This window comes from Dermatophagoides pteronyssinus, unplaced genomic scaffold (assembly GCF_027571235.1).
Source record: "Dermatophagoides pteronyssinus isolate colony J.1.1.1.1 unplaced genomic scaffold, Derpt_VIB-CSIC_2022.12 sq0003, whole genome shotgun sequence".
NCBI lineage: Eukaryota > Metazoa > Arthropoda > Arachnida > Sarcoptiformes > Pyroglyphidae > Dermatophagoides > Dermatophagoides pteronyssinus.
This window is the reverse complement of record NW_027461527.1, coordinates 2,426,352-2,442,473: the sequence shown is the minus strand read 5'-3', so window position 1 is coordinate 2,442,473 and position 16,122 is coordinate 2,426,352. Positions and strand designations below refer to the sequence as shown.

General features: G+C 29.8%; 6 protein-coding genes across 6 annotated transcripts; 4 read left to right on the top strand and 2 right to left on the bottom strand.

Annotated features, from left to right (window-relative positions):
• The first annotated feature begins 64 nt into the window (after positions 1 to 64).
• On the top strand, positions 65 to 4,830 carry Pfas (phosphoribosylformylglycinamidine synthase). Its single transcript, XM_027348541.2, has 9 exons — positions 65 to 313; positions 453 to 709; positions 774 to 1,091; positions 1,166 to 1,706; positions 1,771 to 3,500; positions 3,563 to 3,722; positions 3,794 to 4,159; positions 4,224 to 4,464; positions 4,528 to 4,830. The coding sequence occupies exons 1-9, from the start codon at positions 154 to 156 to the stop codon at positions 4,745 to 4,747; spliced, it is 3,993 nt and encodes a 1,330-aa protein (XP_027204342.2). The 5' UTR covers positions 65 to 153; the 3' UTR covers positions 4,748 to 4,830.
• LOC113798070 (acyltransferase PGAP2-like) lies at positions 3,718 to 5,885 on the bottom strand. The gene is made up of 2 exons (XM_027348554.2): positions 5,242 to 5,885; positions 3,718 to 5,173 (listed from the first exon to the last, which is right to left on the bottom strand). Exons 1-2 carry the CDS (start codon positions 5,750 to 5,752, stop codon positions 4,857 to 4,859), a joined length of 828 nt encoding a protein of 275 aa, XP_027204355.2. The 5' UTR covers positions 5,753 to 5,885; the 3' UTR covers positions 3,718 to 4,856.
• Positions 5,886 to 5,979: 94 nt separating this feature from the next.
• LOC113798071 (uncharacterized) lies at positions 5,980 to 7,006 on the top strand. Its single transcript, XM_027348555.2, has 5 exons — positions 5,980 to 6,118; positions 6,199 to 6,264; positions 6,335 to 6,442; positions 6,505 to 6,750; positions 6,817 to 7,006. The coding sequence occupies exons 1-5, from the start codon at positions 6,017 to 6,019 to the stop codon at positions 6,880 to 6,882; spliced, it is 588 nt and encodes a 195-aa protein (XP_027204356.2). The 5' UTR covers positions 5,980 to 6,016; the 3' UTR covers positions 6,883 to 7,006.
• A 3,745-nt stretch (positions 7,007 to 10,751) lies between these two features.
• LOC113798072 (uncharacterized) lies at positions 10,752 to 11,539 on the top strand. The gene is made up of 2 exons (XM_027348556.2): positions 10,752 to 10,906; positions 10,997 to 11,539. The coding sequence occupies exons 1-2, from the start codon at positions 10,895 to 10,897 to the stop codon at positions 11,468 to 11,470; spliced, it is 486 nt and encodes a 161-aa protein (XP_027204357.1). The 5' UTR covers positions 10,752 to 10,894; the 3' UTR covers positions 11,471 to 11,539.
• A 299-nt stretch (positions 11,540 to 11,838) lies between these two features.
• On the top strand, positions 11,839 to 13,161 carry LOC113798069 (tRNA (adenine(37)-N6)-methyltransferase-like). Its single transcript, XM_027348553.2, has 2 exons — positions 11,839 to 12,366; positions 12,429 to 13,161. Exons 1-2 carry the CDS (start codon positions 11,967 to 11,969, stop codon positions 12,971 to 12,973), a joined length of 945 nt encoding a protein of 314 aa, XP_027204354.2. The 5' UTR covers positions 11,839 to 11,966; the 3' UTR covers positions 12,974 to 13,161.
• A 114-nt stretch (positions 13,162 to 13,275) lies between these two features.
• TM9SF2 (transmembrane 9 superfamily protein member 2) lies at positions 13,276 to 16,108 on the bottom strand. The gene is made up of 3 exons (XM_027348545.2): positions 15,768 to 16,108; positions 13,841 to 15,701; positions 13,276 to 13,765 (listed from the first exon to the last, which is right to left on the bottom strand). The coding sequence occupies exons 2-3, from the start codon at positions 15,625 to 15,627 to the stop codon at positions 13,540 to 13,542; spliced, it is 2,013 nt and encodes a 670-aa protein (XP_027204346.1). The 5' UTR covers positions 15,628 to 15,701; positions 15,768 to 16,108; the 3' UTR covers positions 13,276 to 13,539.
• Positions 16,109 to 16,122: the final 14 nt, after the last annotated feature.

Here is a 16,122-nt window from a genome sequence, read left to right as displayed (position 1 = left end):
TCTTCAAACTATTTACGAATATAGTGATTTTATTTTCAATTTTATTTTCAAGTTTGGTTGGTTGGTCATAAATAAAAAAAAACAAAATACTTATAATCCGAAATTTCCTTAGAATCGTTTTTGTTTATTTTCGTTTTTTTTAAATAAAAAATTATGGCTTTTTCGACAAATATCATTAGATTCTATCAAAATCCAGGTCTTTCAAATGATCAGGAGAAAAATATTCTACATAAAATTCGACAACAATTCAATAATGGCAATGAAATTATCAAATCGATTAAAACAGAATTTTGTTTTAATATTGAACAACAAGGTAATGGTGAATTGATGAAAAAAAAATTACTGTAACATTTATAATCTTTATCTGATTATGATAGACATCAAAAATCAAATCATTTTTTAACTTCTGATAATTAATTATTTTTTTTCCACAATTTTTTTTTTGATTCAAGCTCAACTTTCGTCCGATGAACTTTCGAAAATTGAATGGATTTTAACACCAGATTTCAACGTAAAATTAAACCGTGAATCATCACGGTTACGTTCGTTGAATTCATCCAGCAAGAATACAATATTGATCGAAATTGGACCACGATTGAATTTCAGTACAGCATTATCGACTAATGCTGTTTCGATTTGTAAAAACATTGGACTTGATGAAAAAGTATCTCGAATTGAAAAAAGTACAATCTATTTGTTTGAAATCGAGGTAATAATTTGATTTTTGTGTTTTGTCATTATATTCTGAAATGATTTTTTTTCTTTATTCATAGAAATCGTTGACGAAAGAACAGGAAAATCAACTTGTAGAATTATTACATGATAGAATGACTGAACAACGTTATCATACACCAATTGAATCATTTAAACTTCCACCAAATGATGATAAATGGTTTGAAATTGATGTTATTGGTCGTGGTGAACAGGCATTACGAGAAGTGAGCGAAAAATTAGGTCTATCATTTGATGATTGGGATATTACATATTATTGTTCATTGTTTAGAGATAAACTTAAACGAAATCCAACATCAGTCGAATGTTTTGATTTAGCACAATCGAATTCGGAACATTCACGTCATTGGTTTTTTAAGGTAACGACAAAGTTCATAAATCATCTCTATATATATACAGGATTGATAACAGAATATAAATTTTGTCATTTCAGGGACGAATTTTTATCGATGATAAAGAAGTACCTGAATCATTGTTTGCTATGGTCACCAGTACACAGGAAAATACTAATGATAATAATGTTATCAAATTTAGTGATAATTCATCGGCTATCCGTGGATTTTCCGATCTAAATATTTTGATACCAAAAGATTCTACTGAAGCATCATCGATGGAATTGAAGAAAAATCAAACACGTCATATAATTTTCACTGCGGAAACACATAATTTTCCAACAGGTGTTGCTCCATTTCCTGGTGCTACCACTGGTACTGGTGGACGAATTCGAGATGTTCAAGCTGCTGGTCGTGGTGCACATGTTATAGCTGCAACTGCTGGTTATTCATTTGGAAATCTTCATATTCCTGATTATCATCTTGAATGGGAAGATAATAATGAAATATATCCACATAATTTTGCTTCACCTTTACAAATCTGTATTGAAGCAAGTAATGGAGCATCCGATTATGGTAACAAATTTGGTGAGCCAGTTTTAGCTGGTTTTGCTAGAAGTTTTGGACAACGAATTCAGAGCAGTAAGTCATTTTGTCAAAAAAAAGAAAAGAAAAAAGAAATAGTTTAACATTGATTTTGGATTAGATGAACGAATTGAATATATTAAACCGATTATGTTTACTGGTGGTATCGGTACAATTGATGATGGTTATATTCAAAAAAATCATGCACAAAGCGGTATGAATGTTGCTAAAATTGGTGGACCTGTTTATCGTATTGGTGTTGGTGGTGGTGCTGCAAGTTCCACTGAAGTTCAAGGTAGCGAAGGAAGTGAAAGTTTAGATTTCAATGCAGTACAAAGAGGTGATGCAGAAATGGAACAAAAATTAAATCGATTGATTCGTGCTTGTATTGAACATCAAAAAGGAAATGTTATTGAATCGATTCATGATCAAGGAGCAGGTGGAAATGGAAATGTATTGAAAGAGATTAGTGAACCAATGGGAGCAAAAATCTATTGCAATAAATTTACATTGGGTGATCCAACTATTAACACAATGGAACTTTGGGGTGCCGAATATCAGGAAAGTAATGCCATTCTAATACGAAAGGAAAATCGTGAAATTTTGGACAAAATAAGTAAACGAGAAAAATGTCAAGTTGATTATGTTGGTGAAATTACAGGCGATCATCATATTACATTGATCGAAAATGAATCGGCTCAAAGACATCCAGTACATTTAGATCTTGATCTGGTTTTAGCATCAATGCCAAGGAAAGATTTCCGTTATCAACAGAAAACGATTCCATTGAAACCACTAGTAATTCAAGGAGAAGATAAAACAAGATTAGTTATCGAATCATTACATAAAGTACTTCGATTGCCATCTGTTGCTTCGAAACGTTACCTAACAACCAAAGTGGATCGATGTGTTACAGGACTTGTTGCACAACAACAATGTGTTGGTCCTCAACATACTCCAATCGCTGATTATGCATTGATAGCGTTGAATTATTTTACATATCGTGGCAGTGTTACATCGATTGGTGAACAACCAATCAAAGGATTAATTAGTCCGGAAGCTAATGGAAGACTTTCGGTTGCTGAAGCTGTTACTAATTTGATGTTCTGTGCCATTACCGAAATAGCCGATATCAAATGTGAAGGAAATTGGATGTGGCCTGCTAAATTAGAAGGCGAAGGAGCATTATTAGTACGAACTTGTGAAGCTATGTGTGAATTTATGAAACAAATCAACATAGGTATCGATGGTGGTAAAGATTCACTATCAATGGCCGCTAAAGTTAAGCTTCCAAGTGGTTCGGAAATTGTTAAATCACCCGGTACATTAGTGATCAGTGCCTATGCTCCAGTTCCAGATATTCGCATTAAAGTAACACCCGAATTGAAAATTGATGATTGTAGTTTGATTTATGTCAAACTTAATGGAAACGATAAATTCAGGCTTGGAGGATCAGCATTAGCTCAGGTTTATAAGCAACTTGGAAATGATTGTCCGGATATGGAAAATCCATCCCAATTGAAAAATGGTTTTGGTATTGTTCAGAAATTAATCAAAAATAAATTCTGTACTGCTGGTCATGATGTTAGCGATGGTGGTTTGATAGTCTGTTTGTTGGAAATGGCATTTGTTACCGATTGTGGTCTTGATGTAGACATACCAAGTTTTGGACAAGATCCATTAAATGTATTCTTTGCTGAAGAATGTGCTGTTATTATTGAAGTTCGAAACGAATTTGTTGAATCTGCTCTGAATGAATTCAAATCATGCGATATAATTGCCCATAAAATTGGTAAAGCTATCCGTAAAAAAGATGTTGTCATCCGTTACGATAATACTGTTATGATTTTGGTAAATATTTTTTTCTCCCATTTGTATTTCGTCGTTTGTTTATTGTTCACATTTTATTTTAGGGACATATGTTCACATTACGTGATGTTTGGGAGGAAACAAGTTTCCAATTGGAAAATCATCAAGCTAATCCAGAATGTGTAATGCAAGAAAAGAATGGTTTGAAATTCCGAAAAACACCCAATTGGAAATTAACTTTTGAACCATCTAAAATTAATTTAAGTAAGTGATAAAATGTTTTTTATTTAATCTGTTCTTATTAAAAAAATCATTCATTTTTCTAATTATCATAGACATTGATTCACATATAACTAGTGCTCCAAAAGTTGCTGTACTTCGTGAAGAAGGTATCAATGGTGATCGTGAAATGATTGCCAGTTTTTTCATGGTTGGATTTGATGTTGTCGACATTACTGTTACCGATTTGATTAATCAGGCTGTCAACTTAGATCATTTCCGTGGATTAATTTTTCCCGGAGGTTTTTCATATGCTGATGTTTTGGGAAGTGCTCGCGGTTGGGCTGCAACTCTTAAATATAATTCGAATGTTGAAGCACAATTACAACGATTTAAACATCGAAACGATACTTTTTCACTTGGTGTTTGCAATGGTTGTCAATTGATGGCGCTTTTGGGCTGGGTTGGCAGTAAACCAAATGGTTCGGAAATATTACATCCATCCGCCGTTTTGAATGATTTAATTTTAATTTTTTTTCATCACAGGAACTCAGGGTACTTTGTTAACACATAATACTTCGGGTCGATTTGAATGTCGTTTCTCTTCGGTTATGATACCGGAAAAAACACCTGCTATGATGCTTAATGGAATGCAAGGAAGTGTTATGGGTGTTTGGGTTGCTCATGGTGAAGGTCGATTTGTTTTCGAATCGGATCAGATCAAGAAATCGGTTAAAGATCTTGTATCAGTAATCTATGTCGATGATGATAACAAACCGGCTACAATGTAAGATTGTCTAAGATGATTTCGTGATTCATAAATTGTTATAAATTTTACCTTTTCAAATAGGTATCCAATGAATCCAAACGGAAGTGTTGATGGTATTGCCGGTATTTGTAGTCCAGACGGTCGTCATCTAGCAATGATGCCTCATCCAGAACGAGCAACACTTTCATGGCAATGGCCATACATTCCACCAACGATGGAACATATGAAACAATCATTGGCCAGTCCATGGGCTAAAATGTTTGAAAATGCATACAAATGGTCAATGGCTACTAAAATTTGATTTATTTTGTGTACAGAATTTATTCGTTTTAAAAGAACAAAAAAAATTTTAATTAATTAAAGTAGAAATTTATACAATAATAATTCGGTATAGATGAGCTGCATTTGTATCAAACAGAAAATTTTGTATCTCCATAGATTCTACATAATGATATTTTCGTATCATAAAAATCATAATAAGCTTGAAAGTGGAATAGAATATTGGTCAAAACGAATACATATTCCGATGCTGCAAATAATGAATAAACACCAGTTTCACAATAATCATTATGTCGAACATAAAAAAATAGTGCGAAAATCCATGCAAGTGTATTGGTACAAAAAATTTTCATCTTAAATATTGACCATAATTTATCTTGTAATAGATGGATAAACATTCCTAAGAATGATGTCGATATGAATAGTAAAAAACAATTTGCATGAAATACTGAAAAAAAAGATGAAATAAAATTTGAATAATTAATTTTTTTATCTGATTGAATTTTGTTTACTTACAAAATGATTCGGTTGACGAAACGACACTTAATCCAAGTAATGCACTGATCTCTATCCAATTAATTATTAGTAATTTTTTCGAATCATGGAAAGCCCGATAGTAAATATATGTTACAAGATAACGTGGCGATGAATGCAATGCTATCGTTGAACGCCATAAATACTTTTGTGGCGAAAATGATCCGGTTGATGCACTAACTGATGGAAGATATTCTGCCACGCCACAATGTGTAGAAGTTGAGTCAACAAAATTGAACATCAATGACCAGACAACACAAAATATAAAACCAAACAATGGTAAGGCTGAAGTTATTATCGATAATCGTTGAAACGAAACGATTCCCAATTCATCTTGGAATTGTTGTTGTTTCGAGGCAACGCTTGACGACGATAATGGTTGATAGCGATTTCTAGGACCATAAAAAAGGCGAAGTAAAATTTTTTCTGCTAAAAACCGAAATGGCATTACAATGATATTTATGATAAAAGCAACATCACAGTAATAACCCATAGATAGAATCAAATTTTAAAGCCAAAATAAAATTTTAAAACAAATAAATTTTTTTTATGTCCAAAATTAAATCATTTCGGATTCACAGTAACGAGTTTTATGAACAGCATAGACTGTTTTATTTAAGCCAAGCCACATGTGATTTTGGCCATTCTCATTCGTCGAATTTCTGCTGCTTTATCATTATTATCTCCATTTTCGGTTTCTTTTTTTAATTCGTTATAATTACCTGTATTTAATTTGTCCGTGACAAAAAAGACAAAAATGTCGTCCGAAACAAATGTTCAGCCCGATTCATTGAAAGAGAAAGAAGAAGAAGAAGAAGCAGCTGAAGATGTTGCCAGTGTTGAAGATATTACTGTACTTGTATGTATAATCATGTTTAATAAAATAAAAATTCATTTTTTAATTTGATTTTATTATTTTTTCTATAATTTATATCATAGGATAAGCCTAGTGATGATGATGAAAATAAAACTGATCTGAAATTGGAAGATTTGGCCAGTGATAATGTTTGTATAAATAAATTGTAAAAAATGTAAATAGAAGTTTCATTATTTGGTTATTGAATAATTTTTATAGATAGTTACGCCGATGAATTCGGAAAAAAGTAGCGATAATGGTCCATCCGGAACGGTAGCCAAAATAATTACTATTTTGAATGATGATATCGATGATGATGATGACGATGTAAATAAAATATTTGAAATAACTTTAGAAAATAATCTAAAATTTGATAATTTGTTTTTTAGGAAGAATTTGAGGATGAAACAATTGTTGAAAGATTGATTGGTTTAACCGAAATGTTTCCCGAACCTGTTCGTGATTTTACCTGGAAATTCAGTACAAGTTCGTACAGTTTTGGAAAAGCTTTTTATGAATTTAGTCGTTCGGCCGTATGGATCATATCAACAACAGCGATTATTCTTTCTGCGCCTGTTCTAATCGAAAGTGAAAAATCTCAATTAGAGGAAATGAATCGTCAACAACAGCGTCAGGTATGTATTTTTAAATCTTGACTTGATAACTATCTTAATTATGCCATTTTTTTCTTTTTAATTTAGATATTGTTGGGACCAAGTGCAGTTGGCGCAACACCATCATTGACACCTCCATTAAAATCAGTTTAAATGACGAATGAAAAAAAAAACGATGAAAATGAAAAAAAAATTAATTATCAGTAATAGCCATATTTTGTTTAAATCAATGAATTTCTGTTTGTCAAAATAGTAAACATTTGTATTATTTCCTTTCTGTTTATATTGTCGTTTTGTTTCCGCAAAAAAAACAACAACATTCATGCAAAACGTCACTGAAAACAAAATTGATTTTTTAAAAAAAATTTAGAATAGTTTTTCTCTCTCACATGTTCAACATTCTTGAAGAGGAAAAAAAAATATATAAAATTGAATTGATCATCATTTTTTTTTGCTTGATGATAATGATTAAATTTAGTTAACATTGTAATAATATCGTCATTTCGTTGTATAAAATGATAATAATAATAATATAGAAAGTCAAATTATTTCTTTATCGTTAGTTTTTTTTCTCTTGTTTTCGAATAATGATATTAACCATGAGAATGATGATGATGATGATTTTGTATTTGAAAACCGATTCCAGCGTTCATTTTCTACTGCCGAATCATCATCCATCAAGGGATGTGTGATTATAATGAGAAGAAACAAAAAAAAAAAATGAACGAATCATTTCATGGCTATCATTTTTTTTTTGTCATTGTCATCGGACGCATCATATAATTTCATTAATGCTTTTTCTCTTTCTACAGTCAAGACATTGATCTATCCATGATGAATTTAGCGAATGAAGAAAAAAATTCATACCACCATGAACTAAAATTTTTGCTGTTGTTGATGATTTGCGATTTGTTAAATTTAAATCTATTCGTATTTGCGTCTAAGATGAATGGAACAACAACATAAATTGTTTTTTCCTTGGCTTACACCACACACGCAGACACACAAGTTGAATCTTACTTTTTTTTACCTTATTTCAATTTGTCATTATTCATTGGCAATTTGATCGATTTGAATTGGTCGATCAATGATCCAATCTAGCCCTCTATGATGATGTTGATGATGATACAGCAACATTTTGTTTGAATTACAAATCGTATCAAATTGATTTAATCTTCATTTTTTTTTCTTTTTCTTCTTCTTCTGTCGATTTAACGACGATTTATCTAAAAATCAAGAGAAGAAGAAGAAAAAAAATCATCATCATCTTTGATAAATTATGGCTATGATGATTGCTTAAACTTGGATAAACTTGGATTTTAATATTTTCTTTCCATAATGATTTTTGATTATGATGATGACGATACAGTATGGACTTTTTTGGAACGTACTTATTATATACAAATTAAAATCTGTACCAAACAGCTAAATGATACAGTTATTTTTTCAGTAAAAAAAGGCAAAATTAATTATTATTTTGAACTCTAATATAACAAATTTTCACGTAAGAAAAAAAAACAAAAAATTGTATGAATGAATTAATAATAATTAGGGTCAAAGTTTATTTACATATCCAATTAAAAAATTGATGATTTAAATCAATACAAATAACATTGTAATAATGAAAAATTGAATTTTTGCCTTTGTTATTGATTGTTGAAATCCAAGTTTATTGTTTTTTTAGAAAATAATAATAATTTTATCCAAGAAGTCACATCAGGAAGTTGTTTTTGATTTTTTTTATAATGTTGATTTTTTGATTATTAACGATAGAATTGTATCGATAAAAAAATGATGAAGTAAAATGTGTGAAAATTCAAACATTAAATATTTGAAATAAATTGTCTTCGTTTTTATTATGTTTTTGTTTTAGAAATGTGTGCCTTAGATTTTATTTATTATTATGTAAATGAGATGAAATGAAATGAAATATTGTTTTTCACTATTTAGTTAATATTATGTGTTTGTGTGTGTATATTGTTTCAAGTTTATCCAAATTTGATGATGATCTATTTAAACAGGTAGTTTTATAGTCATATTAGGTATATGAGTGTGTGTTATCTGTGTTTTATAAATCTCATTATTACGCCTTTTCATATTATGGATAATGATAAATATGGATCATTCCTTGAAATCAATGTGTTTCACATTGGTGTGTTTATCTCAAAAAAATGACCGATATTAATCAATAATTGTGTTGTAATAATAAATTCTCATAATGTTTTTTTTTCGTTTTGATTAAAACATTATTCAATTTATTCATTTCATTGAACAAAAAAAAGGTATGTATCTGTTGACACACCTCTTGATCTTCATCATATCCATGTTATTTATGTGTGATTCTATTTGCTAAAGTTTGAAAAAATAAGGAATATCTTGTTTTCTTCAATCTTCTAATAAGATTATCAAATGTAATGTTGTGTTATAATAATAATCATTATGATTAATACACACATTATACAATGTCAATGATTATATGATAATGTTGAAATCAAATTGAAATCATCTTTTTTTTCATTTCAATTTGATTTTGTTTTGTTTTTGTTGTTGTTGTTTTTATTTCATTTAATCAGTATCACCATCAGATTCATTCATTTTTTTCAATATTGCGAAATTCATTCGAAGATGAATCAATTTATAGCATAATCAGTGAAAACAAAAAAAAAAAAGAACAAATGACATCGACATTGATTTCTACATACCTGTTACCTGTCAAATAAATAAAAATATAGAAATTTTTACACAAAATTCAAATGATAATCATTTTTTTCTTTAATATTAACAAAATTATGATTATTATCATCAGTTTTCTTTAGTTTCACGTCCCCATTATTTCTGTTTTTGGCTGAATAAAACTTTTTTTGGAGGTCATTATTTTAAAATTTCAACATTGAATTTAAAAAAAACAACAACAAATAAATTGATTTTCTATATTCATCACTTAATTTAGTTTGTTGTCTTTTTTTCCAACAAAAAAAAGGATTAAGTAATCACACTGTAAATAGTGTTTGGTTGTTTTGGAATGATGATTCCGATATGATTAGTAAATATGTAAACATACGTAAAAAAAGAGCAAATTTGAATATGAAATCAAATACAATCTCAATTCAAAATCGCAAAATCTAAATGATTTGATAATAATATTTTTGTTCGCATCGTATTGAAGCATGAAAAAAAACAAAAACAAAAATGGGAAGTGATTTTGTTGTTGTTGTTGTTGTTGTTTTCACTTTTCATCGTTCAAATATTTAATATGCAAATCAAAATTATTTGATTTGAATCTTTTGCAATTTGCAAGAATTTAGAATGAAATTATTTGCTTAAACATTGCTATCGATAAACAAAACATTAATTTCATCGAATAAGATGATTCGCCAATGGACATACATTGCCATTGTCAATCGTTATTTATTGTTTCTATTGTTTGTTTTTTGGAAAATATCAGACAAGATCAATGATAAAAAGATGAATAGATTATTAATGGATATCCGAAGGATTTTTTTTTACTCATTTCCAAAAAATCATTCATGCCAAGTGATTTATGTTTGAAACATTATACACTATCATTGATATTAAATCACATCATCATCATCATTAGATTATCAAACATTGGTCACCATCATTAATTTGTCTGGATGATCAATGACTGATCATGTTTATATGGTGTGTGTGTGATGTAGTTCCACCTGAGTAGAAGTATTAGTTTCCTGTTTATCATTAAGACCTTTTTTTTTGTTTTTCAATTTTGTTTTTCTATTCTAATTTATCTTGAATTTTGAAATTTATAAATTAAAAACTAAGTAAAATGTGAAAGATTCAATATTGAATGATGGGCATGGTTTTCATCAACGAAACTGAAAATGAGAGAGAGAGAACTGAGAGGGGAAAGAAGGGAAAATCATCATTATTCACATCTTTATTGAATTTATCAATTTTTTATTTATTCGTTTAGAAAAAATAACTCTCATTTTGTTTTAGTATCATTCCATTGTACAAATTTTGTTCGTATATGTTTTTTTTTGTACATCATGAAGAAGATGTTGATGATAAACAAGATGGCCGATAGCCATTATAAAAGCAATGTACAGCAAAATTTTTACTCATTTTTTCCACTGTTTAACCGTATCGACCATTTCATTTTGTTCAACACAAAAAAAAGTGAAAAATGATGTTCAAGGTAAATTCTTTTCTTTTCTTTATTTGATTACCAGTTTGATTCGATTCTATTATTTGCTTAAATTTTTGTGTATTTTTCATAATTATAAAGATTGTCATCTTGTCGGTCATCGTTGCCTTAGCTCATGCTGGTAACAAAATCAAATACAATGCCTTAACTATTGGTGATACATTGGCACATCCTGAAATGGAATTTGAATTGGGCGATCCAAAACCATATGATTGGAAAAATGAACCAACACCAAAACCATATGTAAATGAATTTAAAATCGCTCAACCATTAGATGATGCTGCTCGTCATGCTGAACCGGAAATCCCACAACCACCACAACCATTTTCATTCGGTTTTCAAGCAATGGCTAATGATGGTACACAATCACGACAAGAATCACAAGATGCTTCAGGCAAAGTTACTGGTTCATATACTATTGTTGATGCTAATGGTGCACAACGTATTGTCGAATATTATGCTGATGACACTGGTTTCCATGCTAATATAAAATCTAATGAACCGGGTATCGAACAAGGTGAAGGTGGTGCTGGTGCTACTTATGAAAAACTATAAATAATATTTTTTTAAAAATAAAATTCTATATGTAAAAAAAAATTCAAATAAAAAAAATTTAAAAAACTATTTTATGAGTGCCATCTCTTGTTGAAAATCAAAATATCTTTATTCTTAATTGTAAACACTGAGAAAAAAGTGCTGGAGTTTAAACTCCAATCATGAGGTTTATTTTCAAAATTGGAGTTTAAACTCCATGACAGGATTGTAAACTCCAAAATTGCCTACACTGAGAAGAAATTATTGGAGTTTAAACTTCATTAATAAGCTACAGTCGTCCCTCGTATAACGCGGGAATTGTCGTTCTGCGTAGTATATCGAAACCGCGTTATACGAGGGACGACTGTACAATCAGAGTTTAAACTCCAAAATAGATCCCATAACTGGAGTTTAGACTCCAAAACTCAGCGAATTGACGAGTTTTGAGTTTATTCTGGAGTTTAAACTCCAGCACTTTTTTCTCAGTGAACATGTGACAAATTGAATTGGAATCGTGATGGAAACAAACAAAATAACCAATCATGATAAAACCGAACAAAGTCGTATTGATGAATTCAAAATTGATTGTGATGTTGTAAGTATCGGTATTGTTGAATCAATATTCAATCGAAAAAATGGTACACCACGTCAATCGGGAATCTGTCCACAAAGTAAAGGCATTATTCGTATAAATAAAAAATTATTCAATAATCCTTCACATCCATTGATTGGTATTGAAAAATTTTCATATTTATGGATAATTTTCTATTTTCATGAAAATAAAAACAAACGTCGTTTTATTGCCAAAATACATCCTCCCAGATTAAATGGTTCAAGTTGTGGTGTGTTTGCATCACGTTCACCACATCGACCTAATCCGTTTGGTTTGACGATTGTCAAATTGGATCGAGTCGAAGGTATGTTCGGCTTCATTATGACTATAAAATGTTTTAATTATTCGAATATTGATAATTTTCAGATGGTTGTTTATACATATCTGGTTTGGATATGATTAATGATACTCCTGTTATTGATATTAAACCATTCATTGTTAAATATGATTATCCATACGATTCCATGATATCGAATCAAATCAATCCTAATATTGAACCAGATGAAAAAACTGATGATGTTCAAATCTTTTCTGAACAGAATCAAATGATTCCTGAAGAAAAGACTAAAAATCTAGATTGGATAGATGGTGAAATTGTTCATGAAGTTCAAGTCGATTTTACTGTACGAAGTTTGCAACAATTATCTTCTTTTCATTCTCAATCATTTCATATGGATAATTCTTCTAAATGTAATCATTGTTTTCGTTTACTCAACAATGAACATGATGCAAAAGAAGCAATTATAAATCTATTAAAAGCAGATCCAAGATCAGTTTATCGAAGAAAAAAATGTGTTGATCGTTTATATTATTTTACTATAGATTCTATACATATTACCGCTTGGTTTGACATTGAAACGGATATAGTCGAAGTGATCAAAATTAAACCATGGAATCCAGAAAAAAAATAAAATATGTTGAATTAAAAAAATTGTCAATTATATTTATTTTCTTCAAGAATATATTATTTTTTATACAAATATTTCTATATTTTAAGCATTTTTATATGAATTATTATTATTATTGTTGTTGTAAATATGAAAAACATTATAGAACGTGAGAAAGCCAAAAAAAAAAACGAATTTATAACATTCAATAAGATTGCAATCGAATGAATTGAAATATTATATGAGAGATGAGAAACAATTACATTGGATTTTCATCCATTAATTGAAATATCAAAAGAAAAAAAAATATTGTAAATCAAATTGAATAAAGAATAAAGATCAAATTAGAATATTTTTTTCAACCATTATAATTAAAAATAAATAAAATAATTAATTACAATTTGTTTGTTTTGTTTTTTGTATTCGGAAATATGTGAAAAATCCTACTTATTAAAATTGTGATTGAAATAATGATTCACAATGTGATACATACAAGTTTGATTTATTTCTTATTATATTTTGGTCATCAAAATAGATCATTTTAATTGCAATTACAATCAGATTTTTTGTTTGTTTATTTGTTCATCTTGTTAATCCACTTTGACGACACTATAGATTTTTCGTACAAACCAAAAACAGGCGAAAAATCCAACCGTACCAGTTAATAAAAAGAATAAGAATACCATAATTAATGTATAGCCAAAATATAATAATGTCGATATTGTTCCGGTGATGGTTAGCTTGGTTAGAAAATAATGAATACAATAAACAAACAAATAGAATGCGGTAAAGCCAGATGTCAGAAATGATCGCCACCTATTTATAATTTAAAAAATATATTTTTTTAAAAATTTTGTTCAAAATTGAAATAAGAAAAAATTATCTACTTACCACCAATGATAATCTTCAGCGCATAGATGAAAATAACACAAAAGAATTGTTGTTTCTGAACAGGTAATTATCAATATGATAAATACCAGAAACAAGAACCCAAACATATAATATGTTTGATTTGACCAGATACTATTCAATAAGAAGAATAATTGAATAAATATACAGCCAAATGGTAATATTCCACCCATTATAATACCAGGCAATGGTTTCGTATATACTGATTGTTCGGGTATCTGTCGCGGAATTTGATTCGTTCGAACAGGTTGTTCAATTGCACGTTTACGGAAACCGAAATAAGCACCGACAAATGTTAATGGGAGTGATACCAAAAACCATAATGCCAATAAAGCGATTAATGTTGAAAATGGAATGGCAGCCGAGCTACCTTTTATCCATAAGATGATGTTCATAACGAAAAATAACGAAAACACTATTCCTGGACATAGAAGAGATGTTAATATGACGTTCATTTTCCAACGATAACCTCCACATGATTTGTAGATACGTGCCGAAACAAAACCGGCTGGTGTACCAAGACAAACATAAAGTATTAGAGCACAGGTCATTAATGCACCACGATTAGCTGGTGATAAAAATCCAAGACATGCGAAAAACAATGTGATCACTGCCATACACAAGACTTGAACACCAGAGCCAAGAAACACAGACAATAACATTGAATGTTGAGGTGAACGAAATATATCCCCGTGCACTAATTTCCAACCAAATTCTTCTTGAGCATCATCTTCAAGATCAATTTGATTATATCGAGCAATATCTTTATGAAGAGTGCGAAGCAAAATCATAGCCACCATACCGGTAAGAAATAGTACAATGACCAATGAATTAAGAATCGAAAACCATTGAATATTAGTATGTGGCATTGAATCGAGTATATAGTCCCATCTCGATGACCATTTTATTTTATCATTACGTGAGAAATAGACTGAATATGTATAGTAGACATCGATTATTTGATCTTTACTTAATTCGTTGGGAATTTCCATTGGAAAAGGGGTGGGTGGACAATCGATTGGTGATTCTGGTTTATGTTGTATGCTTTTTGGTACAATATTCACAGCAGTAATTCGACCACCATGATCACCAAAGCCAACACCCCAAGCTTCATTTTGACCACTATGAAATGTGATAGTGATATCAACATGATTGAAAAGATAAAATGTATCCTTTTTATTGAATAATATGTTCATTACACAAGCATCTCTAGCGATGCCTTCTTTATCAACATAACAGCCCATAGGAAAGCCAGTTGAACAATATTTCTGTCCACCTTCGACATCATAGCACCATGTGACGGGCATATTGTCGACGATCCATCGATGTTGATAATTTTTCATCATACCTTTTTTCAATGATTCTAATTTTTCAAAATCTTCACGCTTTGAAGTATCATATTGTTTATGGCATAGAAATTTACATTGTTCATTTTTAAGAAAACTAATGTTATATGGAGAAGTTCGAATACGTTCACCAAATACAATTTGACCAAGATTTTCAACCGGTGATTCATTTTGATTGATTGCTTGACAAAAATCAAAATGAGAATATTCATAAGGGATGACTGAATCCTCAGAATCTAAACGATTAACATATAGTTTAACGTCTGAACGACAATTATCTGCTGGCTTATTGAATTCACAATAATTAACCGGCGCTAGACCAGGCAAATAAAATCCAGATACACGTGCAATCAGTATCAATATGATTGTCGTCAATAATAAACGTGTACATGTTACAAACTTTTCTTTTATTATCAACAGCATTATTATAATTAATGATGATATTCCAACAAATACATTAGTTATTTATTTAGAATGTTTTTCCAATTTTCCCTTCGCTAGAAAATTCAAGAAAATTCCGTTAATAAAAATAGTTCATTCAAGTATTACATAAAAATACATACAATTTTTTTAGGGATCAATTGATAAAAATGATAAAACAAAACCAAATTGAATTGAAAAAAGTGATGACGATTAATTTTAAAAGTTTAAAATTTGATATTTTTTTGAAATATTACTGGCACGATGACATATACACACCAACACACGCACACACATACCGAAAAAAAATACAATACGTTTTGATGATTTGGATTAACAGTATACAGAAAAATACATTTGATGAGAGATAATCATTCGTTAGATACGGAATCCCTTTTTATTTTTATTTTTTGTAACAAATAATAATCAAACACCTAAATGGTAAAAAAAGACACGCCATACATCACCAAGGAAAACAAAAATAACACACACATTCGA